We start from the raw sequence: 16,106 nt of genomic DNA, 5'->3' as shown, positions 1-16,106 counted from the left end.
CACAAGCTAAATTTAATCTGGGTCTAGTGCTCCATAAATTAGATATATTTTAGATATATTCTAGCCTCTCTAAAGTTCAGTAAGCATGTTCGATTTTGCTTATTGATAAATATCAATCGTGGGAGCTTAGACTAGCTGCAGCTTCATGTTTGCTTAATGCAAGTGGTATCAATCTTACAATTTTATAACAAAAACATATTTAAACCTCAAAGCTAATCAAGTATTTTTTGATTTACAGTCCGCAGCCAAAATAATCCAATTATGATAACAAATTAAACAGTACTCAAAGTGACTCATTTACTGTAAAGATTTGGTATTTTACCTTTCTTGGGACTTTCAGAGAGTGGAGGTAGTGTCTCATTACCAGGTCTCTCTTCAGGGGATGCTCCTTGCTGCTCTGAACTCCGCTTGGCTCTGTCTGAGGCTGTCTGACCAAATGACGTTTTTTGATAATTGCTACCACTAGTTTGTTTTACATCATCATTCTTTTTTCTTGTTGGAGATGAAATTGGCAACCGAGTCTTTGATGCCACAGGGATGTTAATCTCCAGATGGCCTTCCTTGCCGGATGAGTGTCTTGTTTTCTCAGTACACTCCTTTTGCTCTTTCTCTACACCGTTTATCAGGTGTACAGCGTCAGCATCCTCATCTGACTTTTCTTTAACAAACTTTTTTCCAGTCTTGGATGTGTTTTTTGTGGGAGAAATGTCCCCTGACACAGATTTCCCCCCCTTAGCTTCCTCAAAACTTGGTTTCCTGCCAGGTTTGTGTGTAGTGACTGGAGATTTCAAAGCTTCTCTGGTTTTACGTTGCTTCTGCAGTTTGGACGAACTGGCAGCATCAGTAAGTGATGGTTTATCTGTTGTCACTGGTGATTTGACATCAGCATCTGATGTGGACCTCTTTGGAATTTTGGACTTGGAAGTTGTTGTACCTGAAGAACCACTGGAGCTCTGGTCTTGTTTCATTAATGTTGGTGAGATACAACTTGTTCTCTCTTTGCTATTTTCACTCTGTGGTGTAATGTCAGTGGATTTTTCCATTTTTGTGCCCTCTTTGGAGCCCTTTGACTTTGTTGTGACATTTTTTGCCTTGCTTCCAGTTGCAGAAGATGGGGTCTTTGCTCCGCTTGCTGTAGTGCGCTGAATTTCTTCTGCCACTTTAACCCCTTGTTTATAGGGTTTAGCTGGGCTGACCTCTTGGCCTCTTATTGCAGACCCTGCTGCTTGTGACTTTGCTTTATACATGTCTGAGGGTAAAGCAATATCATCAAGGTCAGAAGCCTCAGAGTCAATTTTTTCTTTGACTAAATGTTCAAGAGTATTAGTGTCAGAAATTTGGGTCTCATCTGTTGTTGTGAATGTCTCAAGATTGGCTTCTTTGAGTTCTGCATTTTTATTTTGGAAGCTTGGAAGACTGGAGAGGTAACCATAAACAGAAACATGTTAGAATATCCTTGAGAACCACATATTGTTTCAAAAGTAAAACATATTGTGAAAAGTAACAGGAAAATTATTCGAGTACTGCATTTGTACAAGTACAGTTTTTAGGTTAGAGTTTTACATTTATACTATGGAACTACAACTTACAAAATCCCAACTTTTAAGATTCCATCTTGTGGTTTTGCAAGTTATATGGTGGACTATTTTTTGGCAAAATCACAGATTATCTGCTTGAATATCAGCCCTTGTAAGGAATAAATAAACACAAATTATGGTAGATTTCTTTGGACAGTCTTTACAATAAGCTAGGTTTAACAATGTGATATTTAGCTCGGAGGCAAGTTAACAGTTATATTTCCCAACATGTCAATAATCTGTTTATTTTTACGTTGTGTAAATGTACAGTCTTGAAGGAGACTTTAAACTTTATTTAAACTCATCAATGTACTTAAAAGTATTCACAAGCAGAAGGGAAACTACGGTAAAATCACTGTTCTACATCATCAAATCAGTCCTCTAACCATATATCTTTGTTCAGGAATTTTTCAGAAAGGATCATCTGTGACATAAAGTGCACAAGGACTCAAAAATGTTCAAGGTAATGCAACTGTCACACCCCTATTCATGTTTTATTCTTTTGAGTGCAGTATGTGGTTTTTCTATAGCCTTGTGTCTAGGTATATTCATGTAACCCTAAATTCAAACAAAAGGGTGCAGGCAGTAGTCACCAGTTGCTCGTCAAGTTCTGTAATAACCCACTAACCCATTCAGGTAATGATATACACCATAGGTAAACAATGCAATTGTGACCTTCATTTTAATGGAAATTTGACAAAAACAAACAAATTCTGATTCGTTGATGTTACATTTAATAATAATAAGCATTGACTTTAAGGAACTTTTAGGAAAGTCACTTTTTGTGTGGTTAGATGTGCTACATATAAATATTTCAGTGCCTCAATGCAGTTTAAGCCTGTATTGTTCTCTGGTACAAAGGAGCATGGGAACTCAGAGCTCATGTTGCATGTCAGCTTAGCTCTCGTCAGCTCCCCTGCTTTATGTTTCTCCCAGGATGAAAGGAACTATTAAACAAGAACAGGAAATGAAAAATAGACAGATACTCACGGTTCTACTTCTGTTGTATCTGAAATGGTTAAAACTGAGTCTCCACCGTACTCCTCTCCTTTCGAAACATTCCTGTCCAAACTTGGCTCTGAGCTTACGTACGCATTCTTGTGCTTTGAAGGCAGATTCACAGTCTTGCGCGTCACACGAATTTCTCTCAATTTGTGTTTCTCCTGAAAGGAACTTTGGTTTGTTTTTGTGCCAATGTCTGGCTCCTCTGGCTGCAGTGAAGTTGTTTGGAACTTCCCTGTAGCCGCTGCTTGGGAGATAGTGGATCCTGGCAAGCTGCCACTGGACGACAGAGTCTCTGACGGAGTAGAGGGGCTGTCTTCAGCTCCCTGTGTGGTTGAGTCGTAGTCAGGAATTACTGTGACAGGTATAGCCAGCACAGGAGGCGAGTCTGCTCTAAAGACCTCCTCCTCTTGTTCCAGTATATTATTCTCTTTTTCTCCCTCCCTCTCCCCTTCCTCCTCCTCTCCCATGTGTGTTTCTACCCATATGGCTTTGTGGAGTTGGACAGGTGAATGTTCTCTAGGTATTTCCTCTCTCTCAGGTGAGGAGCTCTGCGCTGTGTCTTTAATTTCCCCTGCAAATATGTGACCCTTCCTCTTTGCTCTTGAATTTTCCCTCTCCATACATACAGAGTCTTCCTCCTCTTTGAGGTGTAAGATTGATGACTGAGGGCGTAATTTCACTCCAGTAAGAGAAGTGATGTTTCCAGTCTCTCCAACTTTTACAGATGCTTTCTTTGATGCTAAGATTATAGAAGTTAAGTTTGGTGACTTTGGGGCCTCAACTGGAGAGGAGATAGAAAGGGGAACATTAAATGATGTCATTGTGGTTGGACTAACTCTACTGTTCTCACTGAAAACCTCATTGTTCTTCAGGATGTTTTCTTCCAAATTAACCTGCAGCCTCTTGCTTACTTCCTCCACTACTAAATCTGTAAAGCTCAACTCAGAGATATTATCAGTATTCAAATGAGTGATAGTCGCAGGCTCTGGAGAGGTGGGGGTCGCATTTCCAGAATTCTTTTCACCGCTGGCAGTGCTGACCCTGCACACATTCACCTCCCTCACACTGCTTCTGCCACTGCTGTTACTCTCAGCGAATGGGAGCTCTGGATCATTTGCCAGAACAGACGCAATGCTTAAGGCACTAAGACTGGAGCCTTGGCTCAGGGTGTCACCATGCTCTGCCTCAGTTCGGAACGCATCACATAGCCCTGTTAGCTCACTGTCTTTCTGAGAGGGACTTGGAGTCTTTAATCCGTCCTCCTGATGAGACCGGGGTGATGTTGGGGAACTTGCATCGCTGGAGGCATCTGAATGCTGCCTACTACTGCTCTTCCTTCTCTTAGAGTTGAAGAAGCTACTGAGGCGATCAAACACTCCCTTCTTCTCCTCAAAATTCTGAAACCAGACACATTACCTGCTTAGTTATTCAACTGTAAAACAAATGCACAAACAAATGTAAACTAAAGTCAAAATTCAAAACAAAGTATGCTTCCTTGGAACATGGACAACATGAAAATTAGAAAAGCAAGTTAGAAAAGATAGGTTATATGAAAGGCTATAGGACTATGTGGACTATATGACTATGCTGAAATAATTAGCAGTGGCGAGAGATACTGTATGTAGAACAGCAACACAATTATAAGAATATGTGACTGTCAAAATTCTTTTTTTTTTTTACAGAAGAGCCGTTTGGTGGTTTCAAACAAGCTCTCCCAGAAAGATCACATATGCTATTTTGTTCTACACAGAATCACCAAGTTATATATGGTTAGTGATGTCCTGTGCAGTTGAGCACACCTCACTGTTTAGTGCAAAAGCTACAGCTTACAAGCATATTTGCGATAAATTGCAAAGATTTGTCTTTTGAAACATATTTGACATAATAGCAATATATCAAACAACATGTTTTTTGAAAATGGATACAATAAATGGTTTTGTTATAAAACAAACAATATAGCTGTATATAATAAATCTAATTACTAATGAGAACTTATGACTTTTTATAGATCACAAAAATCTTATGATGACTCAACAATAAATTTTTGGTGCAAATGGTCCACTTTTTTAAATATTTATGTTTAAACAGTATTGCATTGTAGGGCATCAATTAAGAAAATGGTTAGGCTGCATAATACTACACAATTAGAAAGGTTCAACCCTGGTGCAAGTAACAGAACACTGGTGAAACAATCACATGATAGTGGGATGACAAATGACTAACTAGAGAGAAATAAAAACTCTCTGATGCTCAGCTCAAGGTTCACTTGCCAGCGCTACCGACTGTGCATATTGCACAAACAGTAAGAAAGAACACGATGGCCTTAGGTCCATAAAGAGACCAATAATAACAACAACTGTATTGGTATCTAATACTACAATAGGGTAAAGTGCACAAGGTGTGTAATCAAAACCACCACTTGTGACTAAGAAACCTTGTAAGAGGACACAAAGCAAAAAGCACCATGCTGCCATAAGACACACGGCATAAACTCAACAATGTAAATAAACACTTTACATACCATTTCAATTTCCTGGAGTTACTGAGGTTTTGCAGAGGACATAAAGATCCGTAGATTGTTACATAAGTGCTTGGGGAAGTAAATGTAAAAGTCCGTTTCCTACTTCTTTCCTGGTCTGCATAAAAAAAGAAGTCCTCTTTCATAAGGAGACAAGCGGTACTCACTGCAATGACTTGTGTACTTTAACCGTCTGCCAGGTCTGAACAAAGTGTTTGACTCGGGGGCATGGCCATTTGCATCACAGCAACAGTGTGAAAAAAAACTGTGGAAGACAGTTCACATGGCAAACAGGCAAAAGGAATTCATTATGCAGTGAAATTGAAGGGTGTGGATAAACTTGCTGGAGACAGCTCCACCCTTCCTCATTCTAAAGCTAGGAAAATCAAAAGTTCTGTGAGTTTACGTGGTATCAGTTCTGCAATGAAATGTATCATTTAGAAAGCAAGTGTGCACTGAAGTAGCTCAAAGGTGCAGAGCAGTCAGACTGAGTGAATACATTCTGCTATCCATAACTGTGAGTTAAACAGCAGGATTTCAGGCTTCTAAACACACATATTTATGTCAGAAAAGCGTTTGAACATATTCTCCATAATTTCCCTAAGCAAACAAAGTTTGGGCCAATTTTCCTGTTGGTGTCTAAATACAAAGAAATCCACAAACACAAAAATCGATAGAGGTGGTTTAGGTTTAATATGCAGGCGTTGCACTGTACCTCTAGTTTGTTTCGATTCAAGTCCACCACGCTGAAGTACATAAAAGAGCATAAATCAAGTATCCTGTGTTCAGGATGTATGTTTAGTCTTGAATGGTTACTTGTTGTCCCTCTATGCAAAGCTACTACTATGGCTGTAAGCACTGCCCTTCTATTTACTCGTAGCATGACAAATGTTAGGTAGGTGGAGATAAAGTAGAATATGTGTGTGCATTTTGGCCCACTTCCTTATCCTTCAGGCAAAGCCCTGCTTCGTTCACTGATCTCAGCAGCTGATAATAATCCAGGCACATACAGTATTGATCTTTATTCCTCTTAAACACTGCAGGGCATTAGCTCATTTAGCCTGCATGCCCAATTGGTAAAAAAAAAAAAAAAAAAAAATCCACTTGTAAACCTCATGAAATGAAAATTTTGTTCAATATACCCTTTATACACATGCTTAAATCCCAAAAATAATCATACATCAACAATTCCCAGTAATAGAAACAGTACTGAGAGCAGGTTTGACAGGTTTGAAACTAAGGAAAGTAGCCCAGGGACAATGGAATCCCATAGGATCGCAGTATGTGCATCTCATCTTAAAGGGGAAGCAAACTTTTAGTGCCACTAAATATGTTTTTATATTCATCTCAGGCCAGTCAGTCGCTAAGCGTTTAATACTGTCTTCTACATAAATGGTATTGCAGAATAAACTGGAAAGGGAAGGTAAGCCTGACCACATACTTTAACCCCTATGATAATCATAGAACCTGCATAAAATTGTACAACCCTGTTTCTAAAAAAACGTTTGGACACTGCGTAATTTGTAAATAAATATTAAGTTAAACGTTTTGAAAACCCTCTTTCCAGCTAAATCTCTGCAGGCAAGGAACAAGGTTGTAAAACAAGGCTAAATTTAAAGCCTAAAAACACATTTCTGTTTGTTGCTACATCCATAAATACAAGTTAAAACTCCAACATGCAAAGAAAGGTCCAAAAAGAGTGCCACCTTCTCTAAGCCCATGCTAATTCAAAACTTAGGGTGTCTACCGGTATATGCACGTTTAATTTAAGACTTTTTAAGACGTTTTTAATACCACTTCAAAAAAAGATCTTTTCTTTCTAATAGCTGTGCTGTTGTTCAAGACCATGAGCATTCAATGTTGGAAAAAATAGTTTACTATTAAACTATGACTACGTAGTCATAATAAAGATACACAGTTGGCTAATATGATACATTGATTTAAGGTTTTTCTTATCATTTGATGGTGAATTATTAAAAACCCAATCCTTACTTACAGCCTGCCCTCTGCTGCTCTACGGAACATGTTTGGATCTCTGTCCTTCTCCTGCACCAAAATAAGCAAATAATTCTGTAATACAATCTGTTCATAAACTTCAAACTAGGTGCGTGATTTATTTTATAGTTGTTTCTCAGTTGATCAAAACTAAAACATATTTACTTTAGCAGACCATATACTGTCGTCACATGCCAATCCGTGGGACAATAAAGGAGCAATCAGCGTAAGAGTAATGGACTCACGCAGCTGAAACTGCTACATCTGTTTACAGACCTGTGAAATCAACATGAACTCTGAAATATTAAACTTCTCTCTTTTGAAAATAACTCAAATGTAACTCAAACGTGCAGTGTTAATTACTGTAGCTATAGACTGGCAAGTTAATATAATGTAAATATAATAAGTTCAGAGCTGTGGATTTACAACAAGATTAACTAAACAGTTAAAATGTTAGTTTAAATCAATTCAAAACTAACTACTTGTTTCCTTTAACAGGGCACTTTTTTTCAATTAAGCTGTTTTTTTCCAGTTAACTCTGATTTACTCTGTACTCCACGCCACCTGTGCCTGCAGTATTTACAGACACTTTTAATCAAAGCAACTAGCAAGTAAGTAGCAGACACTAGGGACTTTGGGGATTGGTGTCTTAGCTAGGGACACATCCACGTGTGGCCAGGAGGAACCAGGAGTGGGACCACTGATGCTGTGGTTTATGGACCACTGCTCTATCAAACTGAACTTAACACTTTTTAAGGCCTTTAATTAGTAAATGTGAACTGGGACTATTTACAACTGGCAGCCACCCAGTAAAATAGACCGAGGCTAAATGTAAAATTGTCCTGTTGTTAAAATTTGAAGTTCTTTGTTGTTATCACTGAACAATTCAAAAACCAGAATCTGTGATGCTGGAGTCGTGCATCATTGCACATCAGGTCACGGTAACTCGTACATCTATGAACGCTCCACACAACAACAAAACAACATTTTGCATGTATGTACAGCATGGGTCAGAAGAAAGAGAGTCCTGGTAATAAACGGACCTGCCGGCTGCCCAGCTTTTCACCCACTCAAAAAAGTATGGAAAATTATGAAGTGGGAAAAAAAAAGACAAAGGAAGCCTGTTGAGCAGCTAAAAATCTGAGGTAAAGGAACAACTGGCCTTGTCAGTTCCCAAATGCTTGTTAGTCCAAACTTTTCAGTCCAATCCAGTGAAATCAATTAAGATCACGCCATACAAAGTTAACCTGTGCTTCATTTTCATTGCTGAATTTAAAGCAGAATTTTATTCACTGTGTGCTGCTTCAATTTTTCCCCTTTAATCTAATTACTTTTCCCAGCTCTTGTACTCTAGGTCAACATTTGAGGGACACAATGCAGGGAGTGTCATTTTTGTGCAAATATGGGCAATGCCCAGTGCAATTTACAGATTATGTTGTGGAAATTGTAATTGGAGTGCCATTTATATCGAGAGCCTGTTTTTACTCTGACTAATCAAATTATATTTTGAAACAGCGAATATCCTGCCATGGCCAGAATGCATGAGTATGTAGCTGGATTTCCTGTTGTAGTTGTTTGAAGTGAAGAAACCGTATGTTGAAGTATTTTCTTGGCTTCCTAATCGATAACAGTGTAACTTTTAGTAGTCCAGCTTAATGTTTAATGCTTTGTTAAGTTATAGCACTGAAACGTCTGCTCTAGAGAAGTAGTCCAAATACATTGTTGTGCAGTACATACCTGCAGCTATACTTATGTTTGTTACTTATTATGTTACTATGATGATGGGCATGAACCACAAGAAGAATTATTGGCTGTCAGGTTTTTATTTTACAACAATTGTTGTCAAGAAACTATAGTCACTTTATAGAAAGTTGAAATAAAAAGTATGCGTTCTCCAATTATATCTAGGCTGCAGATTCTATGCTGTATTTGCAAAGATTGGACAGGCAAACACACGCCCACATGCAGGCACACATCTGTAAAACCTCCCCTTTTAACTTTTTTAAAACTAACAACAGATGTAAAAATGTGCTAATCAAACCAACCTTGGACATTTTCGTGGGCGAAGAAAGGCTGTATGGCTGAGTCATGTCGAAGCTCATCATGGAGGTGGACTCAGATTGAGGGTCCCAGTCCAATTCAGTCCGGAAACCACAATCTGTGGAAACACTCATCTGGTCGTAGCTTCTGGTAGAGAGAGGCAGGAAACACAGAGGAAGATATAGAGGGGGGTGAAGGGACACAGAGGATGTTATGTCATTAGCCTTTGTTTCACTTCGTATGTATTCCTCAAATTCATTACATTTTAACCTGGTATCTTAATTTCACAAAGTTGTATTACAAATATAAATACATACAATGATAAAGGAATAATTAAAGGACAATGCTGAAATGCTGAAAAAGACCAGGGAGCACATAAACATACAACTTTATAGGCTTTAAAAAGTTCAGTAACATACAGGATAACAGGCTATACACAGTGTTATATAACGTTCCTCATGAGAATTATGCACATATAACGTCAAACCCTGCTCTGCTGTAGCCAGGCACAGAACATGTTGGTGTTCTTAGGTGCTGACACCTCTAATTGTTTTCAACGGCAGTTACATTCTTTAATCTATTTTGCCATGAGTTGACAAAACACACGGAGGTGACAGACAATATGACACTTGCCCGACGACATTCATTCCCCAGCAGCAAACCACGTACCCTGGCCAATCAGCGCGCCGTGGAGAATTCTAGAACATGTGTGTGACATGAGGAGGTGCATTTGTTTTAAGCTCAAGTTAGTTAGTTGTCTCCACTTATTTACATATGAATCACGCCCAGTCTGAAACCAAACATACCTCTGAACAGTGAGTACATCATTATACATTTGACGACATTCGACCTTGTTTAAACAATAGATGTACAATGGTGCACTGTGGATACAAGGTAGTACTGTAACATGACATAATGTCAATAGTTCAGCTTCTTGTAGTAAGAGCACAGGTGTGATGTCATTACTTTTCCCAAAATCCAACATATCCAGATGAGATAAGTTGCAATACCATGTTTGCCCACAAAGGGGCAGAATTAGATTTGTTTTCAAGGAAAACTGGCCGAAGGGCAATTCAGTTGACATATATACTTGTTTTGTAGCTTTCGTCTGCATTAAAGTGTGCCAACATTTTGACGGCAGGCTGTGCGGATAATGACTGACAAACATATTTTGATTACCATGAAAACTTTTTCAGGAGTTTCTTTGCGGTAAAGATGCAGAATTGTTAAATAACTAATGAGCATCAGCAGTAGATCTAAGACGTACTCTCAAAATAATGAATAGACAGTAAGCAACTGATGCCGAAAGTTGGCAGATATTCCAGCATATTTACGTTATTTATAGAGGCTGAGCTACAGTACCACTCAAACTTTTGGCTTGATCAAATAGGCTGATCATATGATTGGACTTGCAATGATAATGTTTACATGATGTAAGAAATCTTTCAAAGGAAGTGATGCCTTTAGTATTCCCCTTTTAATCAAAAATAGGGCACAGGATGACAGTTTTCCAAGCTTTTTTTCTTGATATGTTGTAAATGGGTTAAGAGATAATAGCAGAAAATAATGAGAAATAGCTGATAAGGCTAAGCAAATAAGAATAAAGAGGAAACCTGAGCAAAAGGAAGGTCATACATGCTCCATGGAAAGTAAAATATCAAGTACAAAATATTTAGTGAATCAATGTCATTGGAGTCATGTGTTGATAAAAATGTTATTTATTTTTTATCTGTATGCTCCATCTCTATAAATCTTCTTCTCAAAATGCCTTTCAGCATCCCCCAAGAAACAAGCAGAGGCGTGTTGCTTTCAATAAAATATGTCCATATTGGAATTAAAGTTACACCACAGTCTGATCATGTTGATACATGCTCTGTAGGTGAAGAGAGTAATAGGCAACATCCTCATACTGCTGCATTGGGTATTCCAGTTCGCTAGAGACACCTCCAACATGTGACACTGCTGTGCTGTAAACACATGACTGTGTCATGTATTTAGTTGATCACACTCCAAGATCACAAATTTGAGGCAGAATATTGCCAGAGTGGTCCTCGTGCATCTTTGAGGAAGTGCATTTTAGCTAGGGCTGGGTGATATGAGAAATTCATTTAAACGATTAAATTAAAACTTGTTTTATTGAAAAATGTGAAAAATGTCTGAATCACAAAACAATTAATTTAAAACTGGTTTTATTGAAAAATGTGAAAAATGTCTGACTCACAAAGTGGAAATTAATTTGTTCTCTGCTGTCACTTTAGCACCAATGGCCGCTTTTTGGTATACATGGAAAAAGCTGCTTCCAAAACTTGAAGCCCCCTGTACAAATTGATAGGACGTATCTTAAAAGGCAAAGTGCTGATGCTATGTTTCACAGTGCCTTTGCTCGTGGTCTTGCTGCAGAGCTTCCTAAGGACTAGAACTGTACCAAGTTGGCAAAAAGCAAAATAAACACAATGAACAACTAAACAGGGCTGGTTTACAAGGCTATACAGGCTTGAGTTTACTGAAAGATTGGAAGAATAAATTGTGACCTCTTTGCCTAAAAAATGACAGTAACCTTTGACTTGGTAAAGGTAAAAAAAGGTAGTTGGAGGAAATTGTTTGTGTTTCTCTCACTCTGTATGCACAAACCAGCTGACTGACAAAAGCTCTTCTGTGTAAGCGCTTTACAATTGATTAGATTTCAACAAGGAATGTTTGTTGTTATGCCGTGCTACACTAGGCCAACTGATGTAACTGCTCAAAGATTTCTTAGGTTAAAAACTTATCTTGTAGAAAATATTTTAAGAAGAAGCACAGGGTACAGAAAAGAAAAGTTGAGTAGGCCAGGCCCTTATCTAGACAGCCAATAAACACTGTTACAGTGAGATGAGAAATGATGGTCCCTGCATGAAGGCTGTATCGAGGTTAAAATGTTGTTTTCCAGTGCCCCCAGTAATTTATTTACACTATGTCTTATGCTGTGCTTTATGCTGTAAAGCATAATTAAACAGGTGCAAAATTGTTGAAAGCAGCTAAAGTTGGTGGCTAAAATTTTGAGAGTATATATGTAACCATACTAAATTCAGTTTATAGTCGATACATTTAGATCAAATTACAGCACTTAACACTAACTAGAAATAATATTGCTCTGCCTCCGCATTCATGATGGAAGGTTTGCAGTCCCTAACTCCCTAAACTGTGCTTTCTTGCCGTCACTTCGAGCCATCCATCAGCTTATCATTTAGATGGTGGCTTCAGACATTGGTCAAGTGGCAGGTTACACCCTGAAGAGAATGCTAATCTACCACCGGGCCACACATACAATTCACAGGCAATTTAGATTCATGAATTAACTTATCCTGCATTTCTTCTCACTGTCAGAGGAAAGTGAAGTACCTAGAGGAAACTCACACACTCAGCACTGTCTCACAGTGAAGCAACAAATTCACCAAATTAATAAAGATCGTTATAGGTACAATGGTGGTAAAGTGGTTGCACTCACTGCTTTCTGCCTTAAAGCTACAAGGACCCTGGTTTGAATTAGGTTATTACTAAAATTATGAAAAGTATGAATGTAAATGTGAATTGTTATCCATCTCCATGCAGGCTGTGGAGTGGTGATCATCTAGAGTATGGATTTTTTTCTTTTCTAAATTTAATCCAAGACTGAGGATGTGGTGGCTGATCCCAATCCAAGCCCAAGGATCATGATTTCTAAATTTCCTTCCAAACCTGACCCAAACCCTCAGGTACAGAGTCCTGTGTACATCTGTTCAGGTGTACACCCTCAACCTCTTACCCACTCACAGCCGGGATAGGCTAAACAGGATATGGTGTTAACGTAATGGATGAATTGATGGCTAAATAGACTCTGGTACAGTGGGAAATAATGCATGACCAGTCGCCCTTAAGTAAACTAGGGTTATGAGTAAGAGAAAACTGGTGAGCCACGCTGAACAGATAATGGTTAAATTAAACTATTTGAAAACCTACATACACATGTTATCTAATCAATCAACTGCTCAAGTGAATTGTTTTTTTTTTCCCTTGACAGGTTGTTTGAACATTGGAGGTCAGACTAAATAAAGACCACTGGACTAAGACTAACAAAGAAAAGAGGTAAAATGGCAAAAGTATTTGCCTTTTTTTCTTTGAGCTTCAGTATAACATTTAGACAGAGAGACATATTCCCTGTTGCTGTCTTGGAAAAGCTAAAACCATATCAACATAATTCACTTGTAAGTTCTGAACTGTAAGTTCAAGATACACTAATACAACATGCTTGTTATCAACATAAACTCACCTCCCACTGCTCAGCTACAAACAGGCCAATAAAACAAACTGAATTCAGTTAGGCAAAGCTGCAGACCTGTGTTAAGCAACTCAATAAAATCAAACAAGGGATGGAAAGGTTTCAACTACTGACTCAACCTCTGTTGGGTATATGAGGGGTGTAATGAGTCACTGCAGGCTGTTGATGGACGATATCTTGTTCCAATATAGGAACACACTTAAGAGTGGTGCTACACAATAGCAACAGAGTGGGTATGGCTGGACTGCTGCCTGATGGAAGGACTTGTCTCAGGGCCAAGTTGCCCAATAGGAAATTTGGAGCATAACAGTAGGCTAAGCAACAAACCAGCAAATCATCCAGTAGTTACATTTTTTTAACTTCGGAGTTTCATGTTCAGACAAAACAGCAGCTTTGGGTTAAAGTAAGCCTTATGTTTGTGTGCTACTAAGATTAATTTTATATCGTGCACTAATACAATAAGCTTAAGGGCTAGATTTAAATATGCTCTGACAGGGTTTCACACTGTAAATCAAAACAGCCATTGTTGGTGGGAGTGACTGTTGATTTGGAAGCGCCTGGAACAACTGCTGCAGCCCTGAATATTTGCCTGATGCTGCAGGCACTACACACCAACCAATAACCAGTACGCAAGCAAGGGAAACCAAACCAGCATTTTGGTAAATGTTCATGCATTACAAAATCGAGCCAAGAATGTACTTGCAGTTTTAAGCACTTGCACTCCAGCCTTTAGAAAGCAACATGCAATGGAAGTAGTAAAATTCACACAGTTTAACATTGTTACAATCCCCTTAAAGAGGACACAGTTGTGACGTTACCCCATCTACATGCAGCTGACAATGTTACAATGGCAGCTCATAATGCCAACATGCAGACTTTGGAAGGGGAGGTGGAAACCCGCATTGAGTTTAGCCGAGTCTTTTATTTTCTTACTCTCTTTTGCCAGTGTTCTATTTTAATTCTTGTACAGAAGCCAGGGAAGGAAAATATACTTGCAAATACGGCTGCGATATATGCCTGGAAAAAACTAACACTATTTATTTTTTCCATTTCATTTGATATTGGTATTTATTAAAATATAATTCAAGTCATTATTCTTTACTTAGATGGCAAACTTTTATGAGTTAAGGGAGTTTGATCCTTAACATTTGCCATCTGCCAGCATCTACTTATATTATGGTGTTTGTGTTTGAGCTGGTGAAACAAATTAGATTTACATTTCCACCTTTTGCTGGTTCAGGTTTCTGAAACAATTTACAAATTTGAAAAGGTTTGATTCACATGCCATTTGATTTTCAGAAATAACTCTTTCTTAGACTCTTCCAATGTGCAAGCTCTGCTTTCTACCATGTTTGTAGGCTGATGGGAAATGCCCATGTGGACTGTCAACATCACGATATAACAAATGTTTATGGGTTGAAAACCTCAATATATATCATAATTACCACAGCTAGTCTAGTTGCTAGTCTACTTTTGAATTAATTTTTTTAATTTTGATGTAATGATTTAAATTGTAACCTGCTATTTCTTAAAGACTCAAAATGCAACTTTTTTGTATTATCAATTTTGGATCACATTTCTACTAAAACCACATCCAAAAAATTAACATGCTATAGTTGTAAATTTAAATTAAAGAGCAAAAACATTCTAGTGGCAATAAGCTTCCAAACAGTGGGTTAACTGTTGGCCAAACTCTAAATCAGATTTTTAAAGCAGCAACAACATACTCACTGCAATATTCAGAATGCACATGAGAGTGTAAGATTATTCTTTCTCACAAATGAATTAAAAATGCCAGACTGCCTCTTGCTTTGGGCATCTTTCTCTGTTTAGTGCAAAATACAGTAGGAGTATGAGGCCAAAACAGTGGGGCAGATAAGATTTCATGTCTTCTCAAGCTGTCTCCTGTGTTTATTGTGTTGCAATAATAATGATGGACTTAAATATTTCTCAAAATTCTGTAACAATAGGAATTTTCTTTTCCAAGGATAATGAGTCAGCCGACAGTACTCACCTAATCCCAGTTGGATAATGTCAGAAATCGTCTTGGTGAATTGTCTTTGTAAGAACAGTGGACTGTATGAATGTGTGCTTTTGTATAAATGATTCTGCACATTAGCTTCTGTCCTTTAAAACCCATTTAATTAATAAATGCACATAAACATACTGTATATATAGATATACTGCCTGACAACCAGAATATTCTGAAATTTAAAATATGCAATACACAAATAAATACGCACTCACATATACACAATAGCACTGTTCAGTTTCTCCAGCTGAGTACAAGTACTTAGATCTGAGTAACTGCTGGTATCGAGTACCAATAACCCGTTTTGCTCTAATTTGGTTTCTCGACAGTAAAATTCTCCTCAATCTACCACACAATTACACTGATGAGAGCCACTGGCAGACACTGCTGGACACACCAGAAGACTGGGCAGTTCACACTTAAAACACGGTTTCCAGCAACCGTTACAGATATCTGGTCAAATACAGTCTAGAAGCAGCACACATACTCACAAAAACAAAACTACATTTTCATATATTCTTCTGTCTAAATAAATATGGCAACAACCAGCAATTTATAAACAGAGCAACTTTGGCTAAAAGGAACAAAGAATAAATCTACAGAAGACAGACTTGGGGCAACATCCTGGATAAAAGATTACAAAAA

The 16,106-nt window shown here is 38.1% G+C and overlaps 1 protein-coding gene across 4 annotated transcripts in view; it reads right to left on the bottom strand.

The window, feature by feature from the left end:
- LOC137101960 (serine-rich adhesin for platelets-like) overlaps positions 1–16,106 on the bottom strand; it is a 40,968-nt gene that overhangs the window by 15,245 nt on the left and 9,617 nt on the right. The window contains exons 2-4 of one of the 4 annotated variants that reach the window (XM_067480983.1): positions 9,141–9,282; positions 2,568–3,979; positions 323–1,416 (exon numbers count right to left, since the gene is read on the bottom strand). In XM_067480983.1, coding sequence (XP_067337084.1) covers positions 323–1,416; positions 2,568–3,979; positions 9,141–9,282 — 2,648 coding nt within the window. Of the gene's footprint in view, positions 1–322; positions 1,417–2,567; positions 3,980–5,103; positions 5,413–5,815; positions 5,959–9,140; positions 9,283–16,106 lie in introns of those variants that run through there. The other 3 variants (XM_067480984.1, XM_067480985.1, XM_067480986.1) reach the window with 3 other exon arrangements.

This window comes from Channa argus, chromosome 16 (genome assembly GCF_033026475.1).
Source record: "Channa argus isolate prfri chromosome 16, Channa argus male v1.0, whole genome shotgun sequence".
Classification (NCBI taxonomy): domain Eukaryota; kingdom Metazoa; phylum Chordata; class Actinopteri; order Anabantiformes; family Channidae; genus Channa; species Channa argus.
Note: the sequence above shows the minus strand (reverse complement) of the source record. Positions and strands in the feature narration are given on the sequence as shown.